Genomic DNA, 23611 nt, shown 5'->3' with positions numbered 1-23611 from the left:
GGGTAAATCGGGGCTGCCAGGGGTTCCTGTGTCTGTATGACTTGAAGGGCCGGACGGGCCTCATCTGCACTGTATCACTAAATGAACAAATACAATTACCTACTGATGCGCTGTTCATATAAAGCCTGGCAAATCCAATCTGGCTACTTACAACACAAAACATGAGCCAAATATCTGTATTCTTTGAGGCGAGAGAGACTGCTTTTGATAACAGGACAGTAGTTGGTTTAGTGTAGCTCACAGGAGTCCTGACAAAAACTCAAGTCAATGGGCGTTAAGTGAACAAAGCTCCAAGGACTGGAATAATAAATCATTGAAAGAAGGGTGGTTGAAAGTCTTTTCCTAGACCTGTACATTTTCTGTTGATTGATTAATAAACTTTCTACATTATTACACGTGTACAGACAATGCCAATGTCCAACAAGTGTTTCCAATTAGCTACCCTTGATATTCAATGACAGAAATACAACGGGATCAGCCACACAAACACTGGAACAACACGTATGGCCGCAGAAAATGAATCTCAGGGTTGCATATGCTGACTGATAATAAATTTTAATTTGTACTTTGAACTTTGAATGTGCCGGGTATTCTGGGTTAAACAACACATTTCAAATACTTTCTTTTGTCTGTAAAGCAAAATAGGGGTGTGACAACGTACTTTCCATTTAGGGGAATTCTTCGTCTTCCTGCACCCTTAACTTCGGATGGAGTCGTCGGGGCGCCTTGCACAGTATGTTCCAACTGTCACGGTTGTGCGCCAGGGCCTGGGTCAATGAAAATGTTTTCCCTGTCCATTCGTTAATGTCCGTCCATCTTTTTCTCTGTCTGCCTCTCATTCTTTTCCCCTTCACAGTCCCTTGTAGAACGGTCTTTACAAGGCCTCTGGATCTTGTTTAGGTGAATGAGTTTGCCTGAAAGAACTTTAATGAAGCTCAACGCCATCCAAAACAAAGCAGTTCCTTTCATTAACAACAACCATCTGCTCTGAAGATTCATTCTTGTGACCAGCTACACTGAATATTTGTAAGACATCCAGGCTACTAATTGCACTGCAATTACTTACCCAGGTTACTCTGACAACACCTCTCCAACTCACGGTCTACCACCAAGAAAGATTAAGGCAGCTATAACTACTGTTACGATTCACATATCTTACATGTTATGCCATGGGTAAAGGTGTCTAGGACTACTTTCACAAATAATTTGAAGATTGCTTCACCAAAGAGTGTGGCGGCATAGTAGCACTGGGTTCAATTTCCGCCGCTGCCTGTAAGGAGTTTGCATTTTCTCTCCGTTTCCCCAGGTATTCTTCTTTCCTCCCACATTGCAAAGACGTGCCGGTTGGTAGGTTATTTGGTCACTGTAAATTATCCCGTGACTAGTATAGGATTAAACCGGAGATTGCGCGAAGTGCTGGAAGGGGCGATTCAGCGCTATCTCACAATAAATAAAAAAGGGAGAGCAAGGAAGCTTGATCTCCTGATGGAAAACTGGCCAGGGCAAGTTACCATTGGAGGGTCGCAGGAAACATTGCGACCACTGACTTTTTGTTTTTATATGATTTTGGAAAAAGATAGGATTGACCATTAAATTAAAGTACTAGATTGGTGAAAGGCTAATTTTGAACGCATTAGACGGGATTCTGCAAAAGTTGATTATGAGAAGCTGTTTCACTGGTACGGGAAGTGGCAGGTGTCTAAACATCTGATAGGAGGGTTCGGGGACAGCATAAGGCATAGGAGCAGAATTAGGCCATTTGGCCCATCGAGGCTGCTCCACTATCCATCATCGTTGATTTATTAACTCCTCTCAATGGCATTTCCTGACCATCCCGTAACCTTTGATGCCCTTACTAATAAAGAACCTGTTCTGAAACATATCCACGTTACAAAAGGGAAGGTGCTAAATTGCATCAAGGTGGATGTACTGCCAGGGCCAGCTAAGTGCATTCTATGACATTGCGTAAAGACAGGAAGAGGCACGGTAGCGTAGAACAACGATTTAGAGCACAGTTGAGTCGGGTTCAAGTCCCGCCTCTGCCAGTAAGGAGTCTGTACGTTCTCCAGGTGCTGCGCTTTCTTCCTACATTCCAAAGCAGGTTAGTCCTAACCCTAACAGTAACCCTACGTTCTTTCGTGATGAGGCCAAGAATAATTCGGGGATTGTCGGGCGACGCGGCCTGAATTGCTGGAAGGGCCCGTTCCGCGTTGCATCTCAATAACAAATAAATAAACAAATTGTCGTGGACCTGGCAGAGATATTTCTATAACTGTTAGCCATGGGTGAGGTAACAGAAGTGTATAAGGCGGCTAATGTGTTTGTTTGAGAAGTGATGTAAGGACAAACTAGGCAATTACGAAGGAGAGCGCGAAGCTAAGATCAGAGCCGGGAAATTTACAAGAAGTTACGGAATAAACCAGGAATTGGGCTTGAAAAGGCCCATCGGAATAATAAGCATGATTTTGTGCGTGGGTTATCAAGTTAAGAAATTAATTCTTTGAAGAGATGACCAAGGGAATCAAGGAGAGCAGGGTGGTAAAATTGACCAGTTTGGTATTAGGAAGTTTTAACAAGATTCCTCATAAGAGATAGGAGCAGGAGTAGGCCAATCGGCCCCTCAAGCCTGGTACAATGGTCCAGAAGATCAGATAACATGGGATTAAGTATAGGAGAGTCACCTGCATACAGACTTAACCTGATGTTAACAGTCCAAGTGTGGTGTGGAATTTGGCCATTGGTGTTCCACAGGAACCGTGCTGGTCCACTATTATTCATCACGGTCAGTATGGACGGGTTGTGCAGAAGGGCCCGTTTCCGGGCTGCGGAATCCCACGAGTCTATGACTCTAACCCGGGTAAATACATTTATTTGGAGATTAGGGGAATCAAAAGATGGGAAAGCGGCGCCAGACTTGAAGGTCAGACATGATCTTTATGACCAAGGAACAGGACGAAGGACGGACTGATCCGCTCCCATTTCCCCTCGTTTTATGTTCCCATCCCTGTGGCGTGCAGCGTCAACCCTCAGAATCTGAAGCGAGAACGTTGTAATCACTCAGCGGGTCAAGTATCACCCATCCGCTATCCTTCGCTCTGGAGATTTCAGAGCTTTGATTGATCGGCACTAATGAGGGAGAAAATGAGAGACGGGAAATAAGAAAGGAATGTCGGAGGCAGAGCGGGGCAAGTAGGGAAGAAGAGACCCGGTTAAGGGCTAAAGTTACTTCTTTCCTGGTGCATCCTGCATTCTCGTGGATCGGAACTCGGAGACAGAGGTTGCATAAATTTTAATATGACACATTACGTATTCCAAAGTTCTACATTCACAGACTGGCGACAGAAACCACAGCTGTTCGCCCCTCTCTGATGGGAAAAAGAAGGACGAATGAAAGTGTAAATGAAGGTGACGGTGAAGGACACACTGCGCAGACGCCGAAACAACCTTCCTGTATCCGGGCACTTGCTGATCACATCTAACAAGGCTGTGAGAAGAGCCAGTCCCCCGGAAATTTCACCACTATATCATGTCGCTCTGTTCACTGCTTACCACCCTGGCGCTTTCCCTCGCAAGTATGTCCACCACCGCTCCAGCTTTTTCCTTCAAGACAGCGTGGCTTCAGTGTCTTTTACTTGCCGTTGGATGTCTGGCCGAGGAATTGAAGATGCCTCAGATTTCTATCACGAAGCCAGAGACGACGACGGTGAAGATACTGTGCGAGGCAGGGGTACTCGATGACATCCACTGGTACCAGCAACTCGCCAACCAGGCACCCAGAAGGATCCTGCGCCTTAGCAAAGGGCAAACGGAGCGGGATCCAGGAGTGTCCGCCAAGTTCTCAGCCGAGGGCAGTAACTCTTTCTTCTCTCTTGTGATTGACAACATTGCCCTGACAGATGCCGCTATCTATTACTGTGCTCGCTGGGTCGGCACAGTGTGAAACGACGGCAGAAAGGCGATACAAAAACCCTCAGTCTCCCCTGCCGCTCGATTGCTCCGCCGGGGATAGGAAACTTCGTGTCAATGACCGATGTAGGCAGCGTTCCCACCAAATAAAAGGAATGTTATTGTATTCAGGGATCCAGTGCTGAAGCGGGAAGCGGCACGTGGTTCAGAATACACAGGTGCGGCAGGTCTTCAGAACAGCTGACGGAAGATAGTTTTTTATTACAAGCGCAATTTACTATAAAGTTAGCGATGTTATACCCTGTATACGAAGCCACACCTGGAATATCGTGTCCAGCATTCGTCCAGTCATTTAAGGATGTTAATTATCATAAAGTTTCTCTCAATGCTGATGACTTATTACTCTTTCTCTCAAATCCGTCTACATCCTTCCCTCTAATGTTTTCACTTCTTGACCAGTTTAGCCAGATCTCTGGCTATAAACTCAATTTACATAAGAGTGAACTTTTCCCAATTAATAAAGAAGCACAAGAACTAATATTTCGTGATCTCCCTTTTAAAGTAGTCCATAATCAATTTACTTATCTTGGAATTACAGTCACAAGGAAGTTTAAAGATCTCTTTCGTGAAAACTTTGTCAATCTTTCATATGCTATAAAACAGAGTCTGGTACAATGGTCACCTGTATCTATGTCTTTGGTAAGTCGTATTAATGTTGTTAAAATGTATGTTCTCCCCAAATTTTTATACTTATTTCAATCTATCCCAATTTTTATTCCTAAATCTTTTTTTGATTCCTTAGACTCTATTATCTTGTCATATCTGTGGCAGAATAAGCGCTCTAGAATTAATTAAATCCACCTCCAAAAATCTAAAAAAGAGGGTGGCATGGCTTTACCTAACTTTCGCATATTACTGGGCAGCTAATATACGTTGTGCTGCCTTCTGATCTTTCTTCCACGGTCAACCCGAGTGCCCTAACTGGGTGGCAATGGAGTTGAGCTCCACTAAAGAATTATCTATCTCTGCACTTCTTGGCTCTGCACTCCCTAGTAGTCTGCCCAGATCAATAGCTAATCCTCTTGTTAGACACACTTTGTGTATATGGGCTCAGTTCAGGAAATGCTATGGTTTCCAGGGGTTTTCCGTTTCTAGCCCTGTCGCACATAATCACCTTTTTTTACCTATTACGTACGATTCAGCATTCCATTTTTGGTATAGGAAGGGCATTAGACATTTTGAAGATCTCTTCATTGATAATTGCTTCGCTTCTTTTCAGCAGCTCTCTGTTAAGTTCAACCTGCCTAACGCTCACTTTTTCAGATATCTCCAAATCCGACACTTTACTGCTCCTTTAATTCCTAACTTTCCTGAAATGCCTGCGAAAAATGCTATGGACCTATTTCTTTCCATTAATCCACTAGGTAAAGGTTTAATATCAATTATCCGAGATAAACTAGCAGCCTTACGACGGGCCCCTGTGGATAAAATTAAAATGGCCTGGGAGCAGGATTTAAATATCTCCTTATCCGAGGAGAGCTGGGACTCAGTTCTCAAATCGGTTAACTCAACCTCTCTTTGTGCTCGCCATTGCCTTTTACAGTTTAAGATTGTTCATAGAGCCCATATGTCTAAATCTAAACTATCTCGATTCTACCCTGGCATTAGTCCGCTCTGTGATAAATGCAAGAGGGGCGTGGCCTCTCTCATCCATATGTACTGGTTCTGTCCTAGCTTGGAGAAATTCTGGAAAGTTGTCTTCACTACATTATCGGGTATTCTGAATCAGCACCTAGAACCTAACCCCTTAATTGCTCTGTTGGGTTTTTGGGGCGAGACAGATTTATGTCTGGGTCCGACCAAATGCCGAATACTATCCTTTGCCGCTCTCCTGGCTAGACGCTTGATCCTCCTTAGATGGAGAGATGTTGCCCCGCCCACTCATGCGCAATGGCTTAATGATATTATGGCCTGCTTGGACCTCGAAAAAATTCATTATTCAGTTCTTAACTCGGATCTAAAGTTCCATAAGGTCTGGGGACCTTTTATCGAATACTTTCATAACCTTCCTCTTGACTAGGGTTTTTTTTCCTTCTTTTCGGTCCCTTGCTTTCATCTCCCTTTTTTTCTGGTAGTAGGCATTATTATCCTCTGTTGCTAAGTGTATTCACAGTCTGGGAGTTTGACTGTCCTGACTTATACTCTCTATATTGTGTTGTGGTCGGTCTGGAGTTGTTGTTTTTTATCTTGTGTTGTGGGGCTTGGGGAGGACACTAAGCTTACTTGTCTTTAATTTAGGTGCATTTTTGTGAAATTCTCTTCCTTTGTAGCATATTGTTATTGTATGCCTCATTGTGCACTGTATTAATGCTCCTCATTGGGAGATGGGGTTTTTAATTTGTAAAATGTTTTGAAAAACTAATAAAAGAATTTTATTTAAAAAAAGGATGTCAATTATCTAGAAGCAGTTCAGAGAGGGTTCACTGAAACGACGGGGAAAAGGGATGGACTCACATGACCTGAGTTTTGAATAGTAAGAGTAATAGTAATTACTCTTATTACTCTTATTAAAAATAGTAATTTTTTAATAGTAATTCATGAAACCGTAATATTCGCTGATCAATGTAGACAGTCAGGCGTGTAGGGAGGATGTTTCTATTCGTGGGAGAGCCTAGAATGGGAGTCAGTGTTGAATGGTTGTTGTCCATTAATGACAGAGTTGAAGAGAGAGTTTCTCTCGAAAATCTGTGACTCTTGGGAGATCTTGAGTAAACAGGATCTTTGAACAATTTGAAGGTAGAAAAAGATTAATTATAGATAAGTGACAGCGTGAAGGTTTACCCCGGGCAGTCGGAATAAGGAATTGAGTGTGATCTCTACGAGGCATAACAGAAAGCATCAGCAACAGGTGATTTCAGGCAGAGACTCTAAGTGCGTGGACAAGAATTCACCTCGGGATCAGACTGGAACTCCTGCGCACAGCGGCTGGGTCGGGCTTCAGGGCCATGTGGGTGGGGTGAGATCCGGATTGAAATTCAGCGCCGAGTCTGAATAGTAAAGGACAGGACGTGATGTCATAGCGCCAAAAGGAAGCAGCAGTTTGCAGCATCAAGAAGGAGTGAAGCGGTCGGTGGGATCTCAGTCACCCGGATCAACGCGACGCTCTGTCTCCCTAACATGAAGGTGTTGCTGACCGTCATTTTATTGACCTCCTTTCTCGGTCAGTGTTTCGCATTTTAATCCCTGTTTCCCTTCGCCCTTCGTCGCTACTCTGTGGAATAATTGTCACGTTGTATTATTTTCTCCGACAGGTCAAGTGTCGCTTCAGATATTGACACAGGCTCAATTATCGATCACCAGGGCTCCGACAAAACCTGTTCACTTTTACTGTGATGTTCAACAAATCGACTTTGCGGAAGCTGTCATACATTGGTACCGGCAGAGGCCGGGTGAAGGCCTGCAGCGGCTATTATATTTTAAGAGTTCATCCGACACTCAGAAGGATGTGTCTGACGAACGATTAATTGCGAGCAAAGTACCTGAGACTCAATCGTGCACTCTACTCTTATCGAGCATAAACGCGGATGATGCTGGCACCTACTACTGCGCTTACTGGCAACACAGTGGCGAAATGCGAAGGGAAGCCAGTACATAAACCCAACGGGTACTTTGTGCATAACGTGTTCACCGATTCCAGACCAAGTACCAGGTGTTGTGCCTCACGATCTCCACGAACACCTGCGTTTAACGAATGCTATTTGTTGTTTTAAACCACGGTGCAATTTGCATTTTACTTCATAGCTTCGTTGAACAAAGCTGTTTGAAATAAATTTGCAATGGGCTATTAACGTGCATCCAAATTTCATGAATGAATATGAGTCAAGAGTCTGTAAAGCTACTGACGCTCAAAGAAAACTTGATCGCGTGTTCACAATGAGCCAAAACTCCAGTCCAATTATCCCTGATCTGAGCTAGGGTTATGAAGTTGTACAGTACACAAACCGATCATTCGGGCCATTTTCTCAACTGCTTTTATCCCATTCGCCCGCCTTTCAGAGTTATCTAGCACGGAAACGTCCTTCTTCCCAATTCATTCATTATGACCAGCACTATAGCTGTGCCCCACTTGATTTTATATACCTCTATATCTCTTCCAAAGCCTCCTATTCTCTCGGGATAAAACCTGACTCTATCCAGACCCTCCATATAACAAAGGTGCTTATGTCCCATTAACATCCTTGTGAATCTTCTCTGCACCATAAGGGCATTCTTCCTATAGCGACGCGGTGAGAATTAACAGCATACTCAAAACACGAGACAATCTGCAGATGCTGGAAATCCAAAGTCCGGTCTCAGCCCCAAAAGTCGTGTGTTTACTCTTTTCCATAGATGCTGCCTAGCCTGTTGAGTTCCATCAGCATTTTGTGTGAGCTATCATACTCCAAATGTAGTTCTACCAATATTTTGTAAAACACGATTTCATCGCAACTGTTGTAATCAACGAACTAACGAGTGAAAGAGTGCGTGCCAAACGAAGACTTCGCAACCCTATCCTTCTGTGTTTCCGCCTTCAGGGAACTGTACGGTTATGCCCCTCGATCCCTCTGCTAAATCCTGTCCTGCTTTAAGTTACCAAAATGCAACATTTCAAATCTCCTCGAATTAAATTCTATCTGCTATTCCTCGACCTATTTCACAAGTCGATCTAGATCCTCTTGTAATCTTGCACAACTTTCTAAGCTGACCGATTACAACCTTGATGCAAACTTACTAAACATGCCATCTGCATTCTGGTCCATTTTTCAAGTTGCAGACGATGAATAATAGGGCCCCCAAAATCCCCAAGGAACTCTTTTCCCGTGCTTCCAAGTAATACTCTGTGCCTATTTGCTGCACATTCTTGTAACCAGAACAATTGTCCAAGAGATTTGAGGTGTATTGTTTGAGGCGGTGTTCCATGGAGTGAACAAGGCTAAATCTACTATTAAAGGTAATTTCACATTTTATATAGGGAAATACTAAATAGTAACACATAAGACCTCGAGATAGTACTGTGTAGAAGTCTTAGGCACATATATATTTTAAAACATTATGCAATTCGTTTATGATATGAGAATAATAATTGATATGATAGAGGTTAACTGTAAAGAACATACCATCAACAAACAATATAGCAAACGACAAACAGTACTAAGTTGAGAAAACTCATGGTAACATGAGATGGCAGAAACTATTTATGCCATATAAATTTTATCTGTGCAATGTGACAAATTAGAAAGATGAAAACATTCAAAGATGCGCACTGCATTGTAGTTAGACCAATGACTTATGGATAGCATTTCCTGCAGAATGACAGGACAAACATACAGAGGGGAGATGATATTACGCAGACACCTGGAAATGTGCAATTGTTACCAGTGTTATTTGGACTGAAATAATCTGGAAATTTCTGCAATTTACTGAAACTAAAATATGATTATCAGGATGCTGCTTAGTTGTAGTTGTAGAAAAGCAGCAGTTCTTAATCCTTTGACTTTGTTCTTGATTTTATTTTTGTTGGTTTACCTGACGTTGCCAAGAATTTGATTAGGCTCTGAGAGATTGACTTTGGGTCATAATTTCAGTCACTATGCCCTGCGTTTTATTTCTTCGAGATGTAATACATGTCCAATGTAGCCGATTTCATCTTCACAGCGCTAATGAACACGCACAGGAAAATGTACCACAATTGGGAATTGGGAAATGTGTTTGTCGGTGGAGGGTTTCAACACTTTCTATTTTGGACAGGGCACGGCGAATATAGAAGTGCCTCATCAGCTGTGCGATAGTGATGCTCTCAAAACAATCAATACCGTATCCACTGTATCCAGTAGGCTTCAGAGATGATGCTGAGATTATCAAAGTTTATATTTTAAAAGTGGTGTTCAGAAAAGAAGAAACACGTCGCTTTTGCAGATGCTGTCACAGAAATGATCTGCCTGGTGTCAGCATCTGGACTAACACATGAGCAGAACTCAACGTTTCATGAACAGCTTCTTACCCTCTGCCATCAGATTTCTGAATGGATAATCAACCCATGAACACTATCTCAGTATTTCTCCTCTCTTTTTGCACTATTTATGCCACTTACGGAGTCTTTTATATATACTCCTTATTGTAATGTATAGTTTTTATTAGTATGTATTTTACTGTATAGCTGCCGCAAAACAACAAATTTCTTGACATATGCCAGTGATATTAAACCCGATTCTGATTCTGAAATGGATCAATGTGAAATAATTTTCCTGGAGATGCAAGTCGGGGATACGATTATTGCGGATTTTGCAGCTCAACCACAAATAGGAGGTGTTATTCAGCAAAGATCTCCCAAGGATAGGGTGTGCAGAATAGATGGAAGGACATCTTACCATTCTGCAAAGGATATAGATGCATTGAGTGAAAGGGCCAAAATCTGGCAAATGGGATGTGCGGAGTGTTAGATCATGAGCTTTATTAAGAGGAATCAAAAGATAGATCATTGTCCAAATAGAGTGGTACTGCAAATGAGTGAAGCACAGAGGGACTAAGATGTTTATGTGCATGTATTGCAAAATGTTAGGAGACAGTCGCTTGCAGAATGTTACTAGATAGTCGAGAAAGCATATTGCATTTTGGTGGGAGGTTTTGTTGCAGTTGTCCAGGGTCATACCTAGAATACTATGCATGTCTTCCCCCTCCCCCCCCCCCACCTGTAAAGGGATATAGTAACAGTGAAGGAGATCCGGAGGGGTTTCAGCAGGCTAATTCGTGGGATGAAAGATTTGGATCTGTATTTCTTAGAGTTTGTGAAAATGAGGAGTGACCTTATTGAGACATATAAGATGGGACAGATATTGAGAGAGTTTCAATACTGTGGGCAGCCAGCGAGTGTAACCACACATCCGTTGCCAATGTAGCATGCTCACAATGCTCAGCAGAACACGGTAAAACAGAACACAACAGTCAAAAAATCAACAACAGAAACCAAGCTCCATTCCTCCCTCCCATCATGTTCATATAGTCTTCTAACCCCAAGACTGTCCATATTTCTCAGCCTCCAGACTCCAGAAGGCTCAGAAGACTCAGATACATAGACATTGGGCCTTGGACAATCCAAGCGAACTCCCAGAGATTTACAGGCCCAGGGCTCCGTCTGATGGGCCTTGACTCCAGGCTTCTGATTCAACCGTTGAGCTTTGATTATCAGCATCGATATTAGACATAATTAAGTTATAGATAGATTCATATTTCAAAGATCAAAAAATAGTGAGTTATTGGGAACTGTCACAGAAGAGGAGCTGAGACCAGCATTAGGATCAAACTAGTTATTCATTCAACACAGGGGAAGAAGGATAGCTCGAAGGTGATAGGTGAAGGCATATTGAGGTTTTTGATGTAAAGAGCCTTTACTTCAAAATGTATTCATATCAACACTCTGTCTCCCTTTTACTTATTCTCTTCTCCTCACTTGCCTATCACCTTCCTCTGGTGTCCCTCCTTCTTCCATCTCTCCTTCTTTCCTCTTACCTTCCTTTCTCTCCAGCCCTTTACCTTTCCCACCCACCTGCCTTCACCCATTACCTCCTTGCAATCCTCCTTCCACTGCCTCCTCGCCTTTAAATTCTGGCGACTTCTCCCTTCCTTTCCAGTCCTGATGAAGAGTGTGGACTGGAAATATCCACTGTTCATTCATTTCCAGAGATGCTACCTGACCTGCTGAGTGCCTCCTGCATTTTGTGTGTGTTGTTTTGGTTTTCCAGCATCCGCAGAATTTCTCATTTCATAGAGGTGCCTACTAAGATCAAAGATGGCGACACACACTGGTGGAAGTCAGGATGGTAGGAGAAATGGGCGGCGTGAATATTTATTGGTAATATATGCTGGAAATGCAGGGGATGCTGGAAGTGGACACCTGGTCCAGATGGCTTGCATCCAGAATTCCTGAGGAAAGTTGGGTCAGTCAATACAGAGAGTTGCCCTCATCTTCCAATACCTCAGGGTAGGGGGGCCGGAGGAACGTGTCACCTTTGTTTAGGAAAAAGTGGGTGCATATTCCCAGAACCCATTGACCAATCAATCTGACAGCAACATACGTAAAAATTAGAAACAAAGTTGAAGAAGAAAATCAACAGACACTTGGGGAGGAGAATGCAGGTGAGTGAGCACTGGCTTGTTAAATGCAAAGTGGATTTAATTAATATAATTGATTATTTCATTAAGTAACAGAGAAGCTAATGTAAGTCGTTAACCCTGTTTCTATGCACTAATACAATCCGACCAACTGAATTTCTCTCACAACTTTGAACAGAGAGCAATCAGAGTGAGAAAGCAAAGCTCACTCGGTTCACCGATTGAGTACGTTAGGCATCGATTAGTGCGAGTCTGGTTTCTGAACAGTCAGCGATCGAGATTGATTGGCAAGAACATACTAAAATATGACAGGGGCAAGTGCAGTGGTTATTTTTGGAGCAGCCTTTGTTGGAGTGGTCTCTGTTATTTCTGGCTTTAGCTCTTCGAGTCTTCAGCGAGGTGAGGCTTCAGAGGTAAAAGGTGATAAAGCTGCAGGTAGATTTTACTTTTAGTTTCGTTCTTTATATTTGCAAAGTCAAAACAGTAGGGATGCCATGGGGGATAGTTGAATGCACCTCCTGTGGGATGTGGGAAGGCAGGAAGACCTCCAGTGTCTCTGAAGACTTTACCTGTGAGAAATGCATCCAGCTGCAGCTTCAGACACTCCACATTAAGGAGCTGGAGCTGAAACTGCATAAACTCCAGACCATTTGGGAGACTGAGGCGGTGATTGACAGGATATATAGAGAGATAGTTACACCCAAGGTTCGGGGCACAGAATACCGGATGGTAGTCAGGGCAGGTGACGAAAGATTGTGTAAGGGAACACTTTCCATCTAGTGATCACAATGCCATTAGCTTCGAAGTAATTATGGAACAAGATATGTCTGGTCCGTGGGTTGATATTCTAAATTGGACCAAGGCCAATTTTGATTGTATCAGAAGGGATCTGGCAAGTATGAATTAGGACAGGCTGTTTTCCGGCAAAGCTGTTCAAGGTAAGTCGGTGGCCTTCAAAAGAGAAATTCTGAGAGTACAAAGCTCGAATGTAACTGTCAGAATAAAAGGTAAAGATAACAACTGTTGGGAACCTCGATGTTCAAAAGATATGAGATCCAAGATGGCGGCGCGACGCAGCTTGCAGCGGCCGCTCCGGAACTGATTATCTGTTATTTGTGAAGTGGGGTGCCGTGCGCAATCATAATCGATTGAAAACGGACGTGGAAGCACGGAGAAACATCGGGCAATTCCAGGAAGACCTTCTTCGTTGCTGCTGCGGCTGTGAGGTCCGGGACTCTGCTGGGAAGAATAGGCCCCCAGTCCTCGGGGTCGCGTTGCCGTTGGCCGTTGGCGGGGCCGTCTTAATACGCTCGGCAGAAGATGGTGCTCGGAAAAGCTGTGCCGGAGGGGATGGTCGTCGGCTCGGAGGTTCGGAGTCCTTTCGACGGACTCAGGTCGCTTTCGGTGTGTGCTGCGTCTGCGAGGCTGAGTCTGGTGGCGCCTTGGAAGTCCATAGCGGGGGTACTTCCTTCTGCCGCCGGCGTGGGATGGCGAGTCTGTCGGGACCCTGGGGACTTATGGGAACTGTGGTGATTTCTTTTGAACTTACAGTCCTTTAAAATCTTGGACTATTTTTACTGTGCCCATAGTCTGTTTTTTTAAAAGAAAATCAATTATGCTATTGTTTGCACTGTTGTAACTATATGTTGTAATTATGTGGTTTTGTGCAAGTCTTGTAGCTTTAGTTTTTAGTCTTGTTTTGTCTGGTGGATTTGGAGCTCCTTTCCAGGGAGCGCGCTAGACGGTAGCGCGATATTAATACGCAGCAGCCCCTCCGGACTCTGGATTGGGGACTGCCAAACGTTACTTGGATTTTCTGGTGTACTCTGTTTTGTCATATGCCTTTGAGATATCATTCTGGGGGAACGTTGTCTCATTTTTTAACTGTATTGCATTTGTGGTTTCTAAATGACAATAAACTGAATCTGAATCTGAATCTGAATATGGAGAGCCTTGTTAAGAAGTAAAAGAGATGCACTATGGGTAGGAGTAGATGAAGCACTTAAGGAGTATAGGAAATGCAAGAGAATACTTAAGAAATAAACAGGAAAGCTAAAAGAAGGCATGGGGTTACCTTACACACAAGCTGAAGGAGAATCCTTAAGGATTGTACAGATACGTTAAGAGCAAAGGGATTACAAGGGACAACAATGGTCCTTTGGAAGATCAGAATGGTTATCAATGCGTGGAGCCAAAAGAGTTAGAGGAGATCTTCAATGGATTTTCTTTTTACATCTGTATTTACTCTGGAGATAGAGAGGGTCTTTAGAAGTGAAGCAAAACAGCGGCGAGGTCATGGACCCAATGCAGATTATGGAGGAGGAGGTGTTTGCTGTCTTGAGGCACATTTGGGTGGGTAAATCCCCAAAGCATAACGGGGTGTTTTTTGAACCCTGTGGGAAGCAAGTGCAGAAATTGCAGGGGCCCTAGCAGAGATAGTTAGATCATCCTTAGCGAAAGGTGACATAGTGGAAGATTGGAGGACAACTAATGTTGTTCGCCTTTTAAGGAAGACTTTGAGTAGAAAGCAGGAAATTATAGGCTGCTGAGCCTAACATTATTAGTGGAAAATTTATTGGAAGGTATTCTAAGGGGCAGGATATGTGAGTATTTAGATAGATATGCACTGTTTAGGCACAGTTTGCGTGGCTTTTTGCGTGGTAGATCTTGCCTAACCAAACTTGTAGAGCTTTTTGAGGAGGTTACAGGGAAGTTGATGAAAACAAGGCAGTGGTTTTTGTCTACATGGACTTTAGTAAGACATTTGACAAGGTCCCTCATGGGAAGTTAGTCATGAAGGTTCCGTTATGAGGCATTCAAGATGAGGTAGTAAATTGGCTTAGACATTGGCTTTGTGGGAGAAGCCAGAGTGCCATAGTAGATGGTAGCCTCTCTAACTGGCGACCTCTGACTGGTGGTCGATGCTGGGTCTGTTGATTTTCATTTATAGCAATGATCTGGATGATAATATGGTTAACTGGATCAGTATATTTGTGGATGACACCATGATTGGGAGTGTCCTGAACAGTGATGAAGACTATTTGAGTTTGTAGAACCAAATGCAAGGTGTTGCACTTCAGTAGGACCAACCAAGGTAGGTCTTAGAGAGTGAGCGATAGGAGTTTAGTAGACAAAGGGATCTGGTAATACAGGTCCCTAATTCATTGACTGTAGCGTCACGGATAGAAAGGACCATAAAGAAAACTTTTGGTACATTGCTCTTCGTAGATCAATGTTTTCAGTGCAGGAGTTGTGATGTTATGTTGAAGTTGTTTAAGATGTTGATAAGGCCTACTTTGGAATATTTTGTGCGGTTTTACTGACCTACCTACAGTAAAGATGTAATAAAGATGAAGAAGTACAGAGAAAACTTACCAGGATGTTGCCAGGACCAGCGAACCTGAGTTAAAAGGAAAGATTGATTCGGTTTGGACTTTGTTTCTTGGAACGGAGAAGATGGAGGGGAGACTTGATACAGGTATATAAAATTATGAAGGGTATAGATAGGCTTTTTCCACTGAGGATGGGTGGGACTACAACTAGAGGTGTTTGGTTAAGTGTGAAAGATGAAAAGTTTAAGAGGAACATGAGGGGAAACTTCTTCACTCAGAGGTTTATGAGGATGTAGAATGAACTGCCAGTGCTACTGGTGCATGCGGCTTCGATTTCAATGTTTTAGAGAACTTTGGATAGGTACGTTGTTTCCCTCCGTTTGGAGGGCTGTGGTCGGGGTGCAGGTCGAAGGAACCAGACAGTTTAAATGATTCGGCACGAATTAAATTGGTCGAAGCGCCTGTTTCTATGAAGTACTATTCTATATCTCCATGGCTGATCAATTTCATTTCCTTTCGAACAGGCCCTGTGTTTGTCCATTGTTCAGAGGCGCGAGGGGAGGAGTTTAATCTAACCAGTGACAATGGATGCTCGGTTTCAACTTGACTTTGATCGTCCTGATGGAAAAATGAAGGGAATGGCCGGTAACAGCATGGAGTGGCTGAAGGTGTCGGCAGAATCCTCTTCTACAGAGCTAGAACCAGGGTAAGAAATGAACGTCATTCTGCGGACGTTAATCATCAATAGGTGGCGAGATTACTGCCGCCAAAGGCAGGGTGCAGAACTCAACAAAAACAGAAACTTTGATATAAATGAGTAGCTTGAAACCTAGTGACCACATAAACAATACATTTATACAATTAAGTTTATATGATGCCCATGATGCAGTAAGATTCCAATAGGTGTTTCACGGGAATGCAACTTAAAATTTGTCAAGAATTTAGTAAAGTTAGACTCTGCCTTCATTACTTCTTAAATTTCGGATTTCAATGTAAAATTAATTATTAAGAATTATTCAATGGCGAAAAGGTTCAATGCGCAAGCAGTTGTATTCACTTCTCCAGATTTCCTCGACACACCAGAAGACAAGGAAACAGCATCGGATACAGGGCGGAAGGAGAAGGCCATTAGGCCCGAAGTCCTGTCCCAGTATTCAATATGTTCATAGCTAATATCTGCCAGGTCTCAGCATCTCCTCCATCCCAGAACCTCATGGTCCTCTCTTCTCCGATTCCTACATTTGTTATACTGCACAGATACAACCCCTTCAGCCCTATTCGACCACGCTTTCAATGGCCAGTGGAGAGAAGTACATTTATTGTTTCACGTCGAAATTTCAGACATCTGTCTACCAACCTTCAATGACACAGGCTGCACAAATCCATTGAGATTCCAAAAAATCGCTTCCCTCTGCCAGAAATTGTATACGTCCCGCACCTCTATTTCCTCTGGGATGTAAGAGATCGTGATATAAATCAACAACATATTCGAACTGAAGAGGTGGATGGGAACGTTGACCGGCGCGAGTCTACTTTCCATCAGGGAGATGTTTCTCAGCTCTGTGGACATTGTGCGGCTTATTCATATCAATGGCGTTGAGGTAAGAAACCAGCTGAAAGGGTGGAGTAGGGTGAGGGGAACTCGGGACATGTCCAAACCGAATGTATTCCGCACTCTGTACTATTGAGTAACATGGCGAAACCGCAGACGTCACTACTTCATTCAGAATTTGAGGAGATTTGGTGTGTCAGCAGATACTCCTGCAATAGATTTACAGATACACCACGGAGAATATTCAGCTTATATAGATCCCGTAATGCAAGAGGTTGTAGAGGGTTGTCGATTCAACCAGCTCCTTCACGGCAAAACCATCTCCGCCATCGGAGACATTTTAAGAGGCAGTGGTTCAACAAGGCAGCATTCATTATTAAAGACCCTCACCATCCGGGACATCAATAGACAATAGACAGTAGGTGCAGGAGTAGGCCATTCGGCCCTCTAGCCAGCACCGCCATTCACTGTGATCATGGCTGATCATACACAGTCAGTACCAAGTTCGTGCCCTCTCCCCATATCCCTTAACCACGCTATCTATAAGAGCTCTATCTAACTCTCTCTTGAATGCATTTAGAGACTTGGCCTCCACTGCCTTCTGGAGCAGAGCATTCTACATATCCACCACTCTCTGGGTGAAAAAGTTTTTCCGCATCTCTGTTCTAAATGGCCTACCCCTTATTCTTAAACTGTGGCCTCTAGTTCTGGACTCACCCATCAGCGGGAACATGCTTCCTGCCTCCAGTGCGTCCAATCCGTTAATAATCTTATATGTTTCAATCAGATCCCCTCTCAACCTTCTAAATTCCAGTGTATACAAGCCCAGTCGCTCCAATCTTTCAACATATGACAGTCCTGCCAATCTGGGAATTAACCTTGTGAACCTACGCTGCACTCCCTCAATAGCAAGAATGTCCTTCCCCAAATTTGGAGAACAAAACTGCACACAATACTCCAGGTGGGGTCTCTTCGGGGCCCTATACAGCTGCAGAAGGACCTCTTTACTCCTATACTCAATTCCTCTTGTTATAAAAGCCAGCATGCCATTAGCTTTCTTCACTGCCTGCTGTACCTGCATGTTTGCTTTCATTGACTGATGTACAAGAACACCTAGATCTCGTTGTATTTCCCCTTTTCCTAACTTGGCTCCATTTAGATAGTAATCTGCCTTCCTGTTCTTGCCACCAAAGTGGATAACCTCACATTTATCCACATTAAACTGCATCTGCCATACATTTGCCCACTCACCCAACCTGTCCAAGTCACCCTGCATTCTCATAACATCTTCCTGACATTTCACACTGCCACCCAGCTTTGTGTCATCGGCAAATTTGCTAATGTTACTTTTAATCCCTTCATCTAAATCATGAATGTATATTGTAAACAGCTGCAGTCCCAGCACCGAACCTTGCGGTACCCCACTGGTCACAGCCTGCCATTCCGAAAGGGACCCGTTAATTGCTACTCTTTGTTTCCTGTCAGCCAGCCAATTTTCAATCCATGTCAGTACTCTGCGCCCAATGCCATGTGCCCTAATTTTGCCCACTAACCTCCTATGTGGGACTTTATCAAAAGCTTTCTGGAAGTCCAGGTACACTACATCCACTGGCTCTCCCTTGTCCATTTTCATAGTTACATCCTCAAAAAACTCCAGAAGATTAGTCAAGCATGAGTTTCCCTTCATAAATCCATGCTGACTCAGACTGGTCCTTCTACTGCTATCCAAATGTGTCGTAATTTCCTCTTTTATAATTGACTCCAGTATCTTTCCCACCACTGACGTCAGGCTAACCGGTCTATAATTCCCTGTTTTCTCTCTCCCTCCTTTCTTGAATAGTGGGACAACATTAGCCACCCTCCAATCAGCAGGAACTGTTCCTGAATCTATAGAACATTGGAAAATGATTACTAATGCTCCACGATTTCTAGAGCCACCTCTTTAAGTAGCCTGGGATGCAGTCCATCAGGTCCCGGGGACATACCAGCCTTCAGACTCAACAGTCTATCCAACACCGTTTCTTGCCTAATATAAATTTCCCTCAGTTCATCCTTTACCCTGGTTCCTTTGGCCACTATTACAACTGGGAGATTGTTTGTGTCTTCCCTAGTGAAGACAGATCCAAAATACCTGTTCAACTCATCTGACATTTCCTTGTTCCCCATAATAAATTCACCGTTTCTGTCTTCAATGGCCCAATTGTGGTCTTAACTATTTTTTGCTATTCACATATCTAAAGAAGCTTTTACTATCCTCCTTTACATTCTTAGCTAGTTTACCTTCGTACCTCATTTTTTCTTGGCGTATTGCCTTTTTTGTTATCTTCTGTTGCTCTTTAAAAGCTTCTTAGTCCTCCGGTCTCCCGCTCATCTTTGCTATGTTATACTTCTTCTCTTTTATTTTTATACAGCCCTTCACTTCCCTCGTCAGCCACGGCCGCCCCTTACTCCCCTTAGGATCTTTCTTCCTCTTTCCATCATTCCCCTTTCTACCATCGAGAAGAGGCATAAGAGTCTAAAGAACCATACTCAACATTTTAACAACCGTTTCTTTCCCTCGGCCATCAGTTTTCTGAACAGCCCTTCATGGCATAAGCATTACCTCAATCGTCTTCTTTATTGGTTTAATAACTTATACTAATGTTTCTGTCTTGCACTGTACTACTCCCGCAAACCAACACATTTTGCGTCTTACGTCAGTGGTAATAAGCCTGATTCTCATCTGATTCACCAACAGGGCGCAGAGCTGAACAATAAACGATGCGCCCCAATGACCACGCAAACGAGAAAGTTGAGGGGTTCACGTTGAGAGATATCACAAGAGACAGGAGGGTCTTGCTGACAGTGAGGGTCGAGGAGGTGGAACGATATTGGAAAACACCAGCAGAAAGAATATGGTAGATATATTTCTGAAATTTCGATATCGGGAGCTTTAAATCTGCATCACTCCACTAATGTTGCCTGTCTTGCTATGTTCGGAATAAATTGTGCAAATAGGACAGAGAGGCCGAGTGCGTTAACCGGCATTCAAGTAACCCTCTCCAATACAGGTAGCTGAAAGGAAAAAATGAACTGTGGCATGCCCCGCCCCTGACACCCGTCTCCTAAGAAAGGCGGCGCTACCAGTCTCATGTAAAGAAGTGATTTGGACACGGGCCGGGCTAGGAGCTGAGGCGGGTTCATCCCCGACAACAAAAGCTGAGAAACTGCGCTTCCTCTCAGATTCCAAACACTGACCCGGCGCAGCAAGCATGTGGCAGGGTGCCTGGTTCGTGGTGCTGCTTTTCAGCTGTGCGTTACCAACTCCTCTTCAACTTTTATTGCTCCTTCCCGCCGCGCAAATTCTTTTACCATTTTCTGCTCTTTTTACAGGTCGCAGTGTGGCTCAGACCCTGACCCAGCCCAAAGCATCGCTGACGATAAGTGTCGGGAAAACCGCGCGAATTCGTTGTGAACTGAAAGGAGGCACCATCAACAGCAATAATCCCCTTCACTGGTATCAGCAGAAACCCGGAAAGCCGCTCCAAAGGATACTCTACTATGGAGATGGCGTAACGCGGGATTCGGGATTCGGGGAATCCTTCAACGTGGAAAAGATTACAAATACCGTTATTCGGTTAACAATCATAGTTGACGCTGACAGCGCTGCCACCTATTACTGCGCCTACTGGGTTTACACAGTATGTAATAGAAAGCAAACTCCGCACAAAAAGCTCGACGAGCAGCCAGTCAAAGGGAACCGTCAATCCGGAGGCTGCAGCGACCCCCAGCTAGAATTGCGCTTACCCATATCCGCCGGGCAGGAGTTGAAGTCTGTTCAAGAGGCAGGGACAGAAGCAGCCGGTTCCGAAATCTCCCCAATTCCATTCGAAAGAATGAAAGGATTCGGCTTTAGGGACGAGGTTGCAGCCGTGCGTTGCCCATTGCCGGGACTATCCCCTATGAAAGCAAAGTAGGGAGTTATGTCACCAGAAACACGCCGCGTGGCCTGGCCGGAAGTGCGGCAGGGATACTCGCATTGTCCGTCCCAGGAGATACTGATCTTCGGCGCGGAGCACTGAGCGTTAACCGCAGACTTCTCAATCCTCGAACCAGCTTCCCACGATCGAGAACTTCTGCAAAAGACAGATAGGCAGACATCTGCTACTTCACGGTGCAGATTGCACAACATTTCCGGTTCAGTTTCAGATTTATTTATCACATGTTAAAGGGTCACCGCAAGATTATCGACCGGAGGGTGCCGTATTGCAATCTTTTCTATAACATGGAAGGCCCTCACCGAGAGAACTTTTTGTGCTCTTGATACACTTGACAATTCTTCCAGAGAAGCGGTGCTTTATCAGCCAATGGAAGATGGTAGGTGGCAATCACGAAAATACTTCCGCAACCGTTTGACCTTAGACAACAAAACATTGCATCTGGAGTCAAAGTGGGGGACACTCACATTTACACCACTCTGATGCTAGCTGTGTCTGTGAGGTATGAGGTACCCGGGCATTGTGATAGAGGTACCTGGCGATTGAATGTAAGTAATGTAAGTTGACCAGACACTTCCTCATAAGGCACCGGAATAAGATGATGGCAAATTGCAGAAAATGTGGACCAAGTTGACCTGATATGTGCTGGAGTGCACTCATCACGAACATTGCACGAACCTGCCGCACTGTCATGGGCATCGTACAGGTTGCGTAAGAATACGGTTTTGAATTTCTTCACGTGGTATTAATAAATGATCAAGAGAACTGGATTCAGCAAACACTTAGAGACAAGACAATATCCTTACTGCTGTAATGAACACCTGTGGTGAAGAACAGGCTTTGTCTTTAGCCAACTTGCTTTCTTGCAGTTACAGCATTGATCCATTAGATGGGAAATTACGTGCCACGAGAACGTAGCGGTTAGCACGCCGCTATTACAACTCAGGGCGTGGGAGTCTGGAGTTTATTTCTGGCGCTATCTGTAAGGAATCCCGGTAGGTCCTGCCTGCTCAATGCATGGGTTTTCCCCGGGTGCCCCGGTTTCCTCTCACAGTCCAAAGACGTACCGAGTAGGTTAACTGATCATTGTAAAATGTGATTGGGTTAGGGTTCATCGAGGTTGTCGGGGGTTGCTGGGGCGGCGTGACCTGTAGTCTGGAAGGGCCTGATCTGCACTGTATCGCTAAATAAAGAAAAAAAAATTGTCTAGTGATGTCCTATTCATATAAAGCCGGGCAAATCTAATCTGGCTATTACAACACAAAACAGGGACAAATGAAATGTACTCTAGGGATGAGGTGAGAGAGACTGTTTTTGATAACAGGACAGTATTTGGTTTACTGTAGCTCGGAGGAGCCTGAGAAAAACTGAAGTCAATGGACATTAAGTGGAGAATACCGCAAGGACTGGAGTACTAAAGCGCTGAAAGGAGGGAGGTTGGAAGTCTTTTCCTAGACCTCTATATTTTCAGTTGCTTCATTAATAAATTTACTACCTTTTCACTAGGCCTCATATGGAGCCAGTGATCATTAATGGAGAATGTGTGGAGCAGGTTAAGACCAACAAGTATCTGGGAGTACAGTTAGATGAGAAGCTAGACTGGACTGCCAACACAGATGCCTTGTGCAGGAAGGCACAGAGTCGACTGTACTTCCTTAGAAGGTTGGCGTCATTCAATGTCTGCAGTGAGATGCTGAAGATGTTCTATAGGTCAGTTGTTGAGAGCGCCCTCTTCTTTGTGGTGGCGTGTTGGGGAGGAAGCATTAAGAAGAAGGACGCCTCACGTCTTAATAAGCTGGTAAGGAGGGCGGGCTCTGTCGTGGGCAAAGTACTGGAGAGTTTAACATCGGTAGCTGAGCGAAGGGCGCTGAGTAGGCTACGGTCAATTATGGAAAACCCTGAACATCCTCTACATAGCATCATCCAGAGACAGAGAAGCAGTTTCAGTGACAGGTTACTGTCGATGCAATGCTCCTCAGACAGGATGAAGAGGTCAATACTCCCCAATGCCATTAGGCTTTACAATTCAACTGCCAGGACTTAAGAACTTTTTTTAAAGCTATTATTAATGCTTTTTTGAGTTAGTGATTTAGATGCATATCATATTATTACTGAGTTAAGTATTGTATGTAATGAGTTTTTGCTACAACAAGTGTATGGGACATTGGAAAAAATGTTGAATTTCCCCATGGGGATGAATAAAGTATCTATCTATCTATCTATCTATCTATCTAGTGTACAGACAATGGCAATCTCCAGCAAGTGTTTCCAATTAACTACCCTTGATATTCAATGACTGGAAATGTAACTGGACCAGCCACACAAACACTGGGATAACACGTAAACCCGCAGGAAAAGGATCTCAGCGTTGTATGTGGTGACTCATATAATAGGTTTTACTTTGAACTTTGACATTTAAATGTAGCTGGGTATTCTGGGGCAAAGAACGCACTTCCTGGCATTTCAAAGCCATTCCAATATCGGTTAATGAGGTTCTTTCCATTTAGGTGCATGAGTTTGTCTCAAAGAACATTAAAGAAGATCAATGCAATCCGAAAGAAAGCAATTCATTGCATTAACAGCAACCAACTGCTCCGAAGTTTCATTCTTGTTACTAGCTACATTGATATATCTGTAATACATCCAGGCTACTTAATGCACAATAATTATGTATTAAAATTCCTCTGACAGCACAT

General features: G+C 43.8%; 1 protein-coding gene and 1 gene segment (V, D, J or C); both read left to right on the top strand.

The window, feature by feature from the left end:
* The window catches only part of LOC140729757 (immunoglobulin kappa light chain-like), a 317296-nt gene that overhangs the window by 1917 nt on the left and 291768 nt on the right, over positions 1 to 23611 (top strand). The gene's annotated exons all lie outside the window — the stretch shown is intronic.
* LOC140736228 (immunoglobulin lambda variable 5-39-like) lies at positions 20167 to 20894 on the top strand. The segment is given in 2 exon segments: positions 20167 to 20229; positions 20311 to 20894. Coding segments are annotated over 2 exon segments (624 nt in total).

Source organism: Hemitrygon akajei, chromosome 1 (assembly GCF_048418815.1).
Source record: "Hemitrygon akajei chromosome 1, sHemAka1.3, whole genome shotgun sequence".
Lineage (NCBI taxonomy): Eukaryota > Metazoa > Chordata > Chondrichthyes > Myliobatiformes > Dasyatidae > Hemitrygon > Hemitrygon akajei.
Note: the sequence above shows the minus strand (reverse complement) of the source record. Positions and strands in the feature narration are given on the sequence as shown.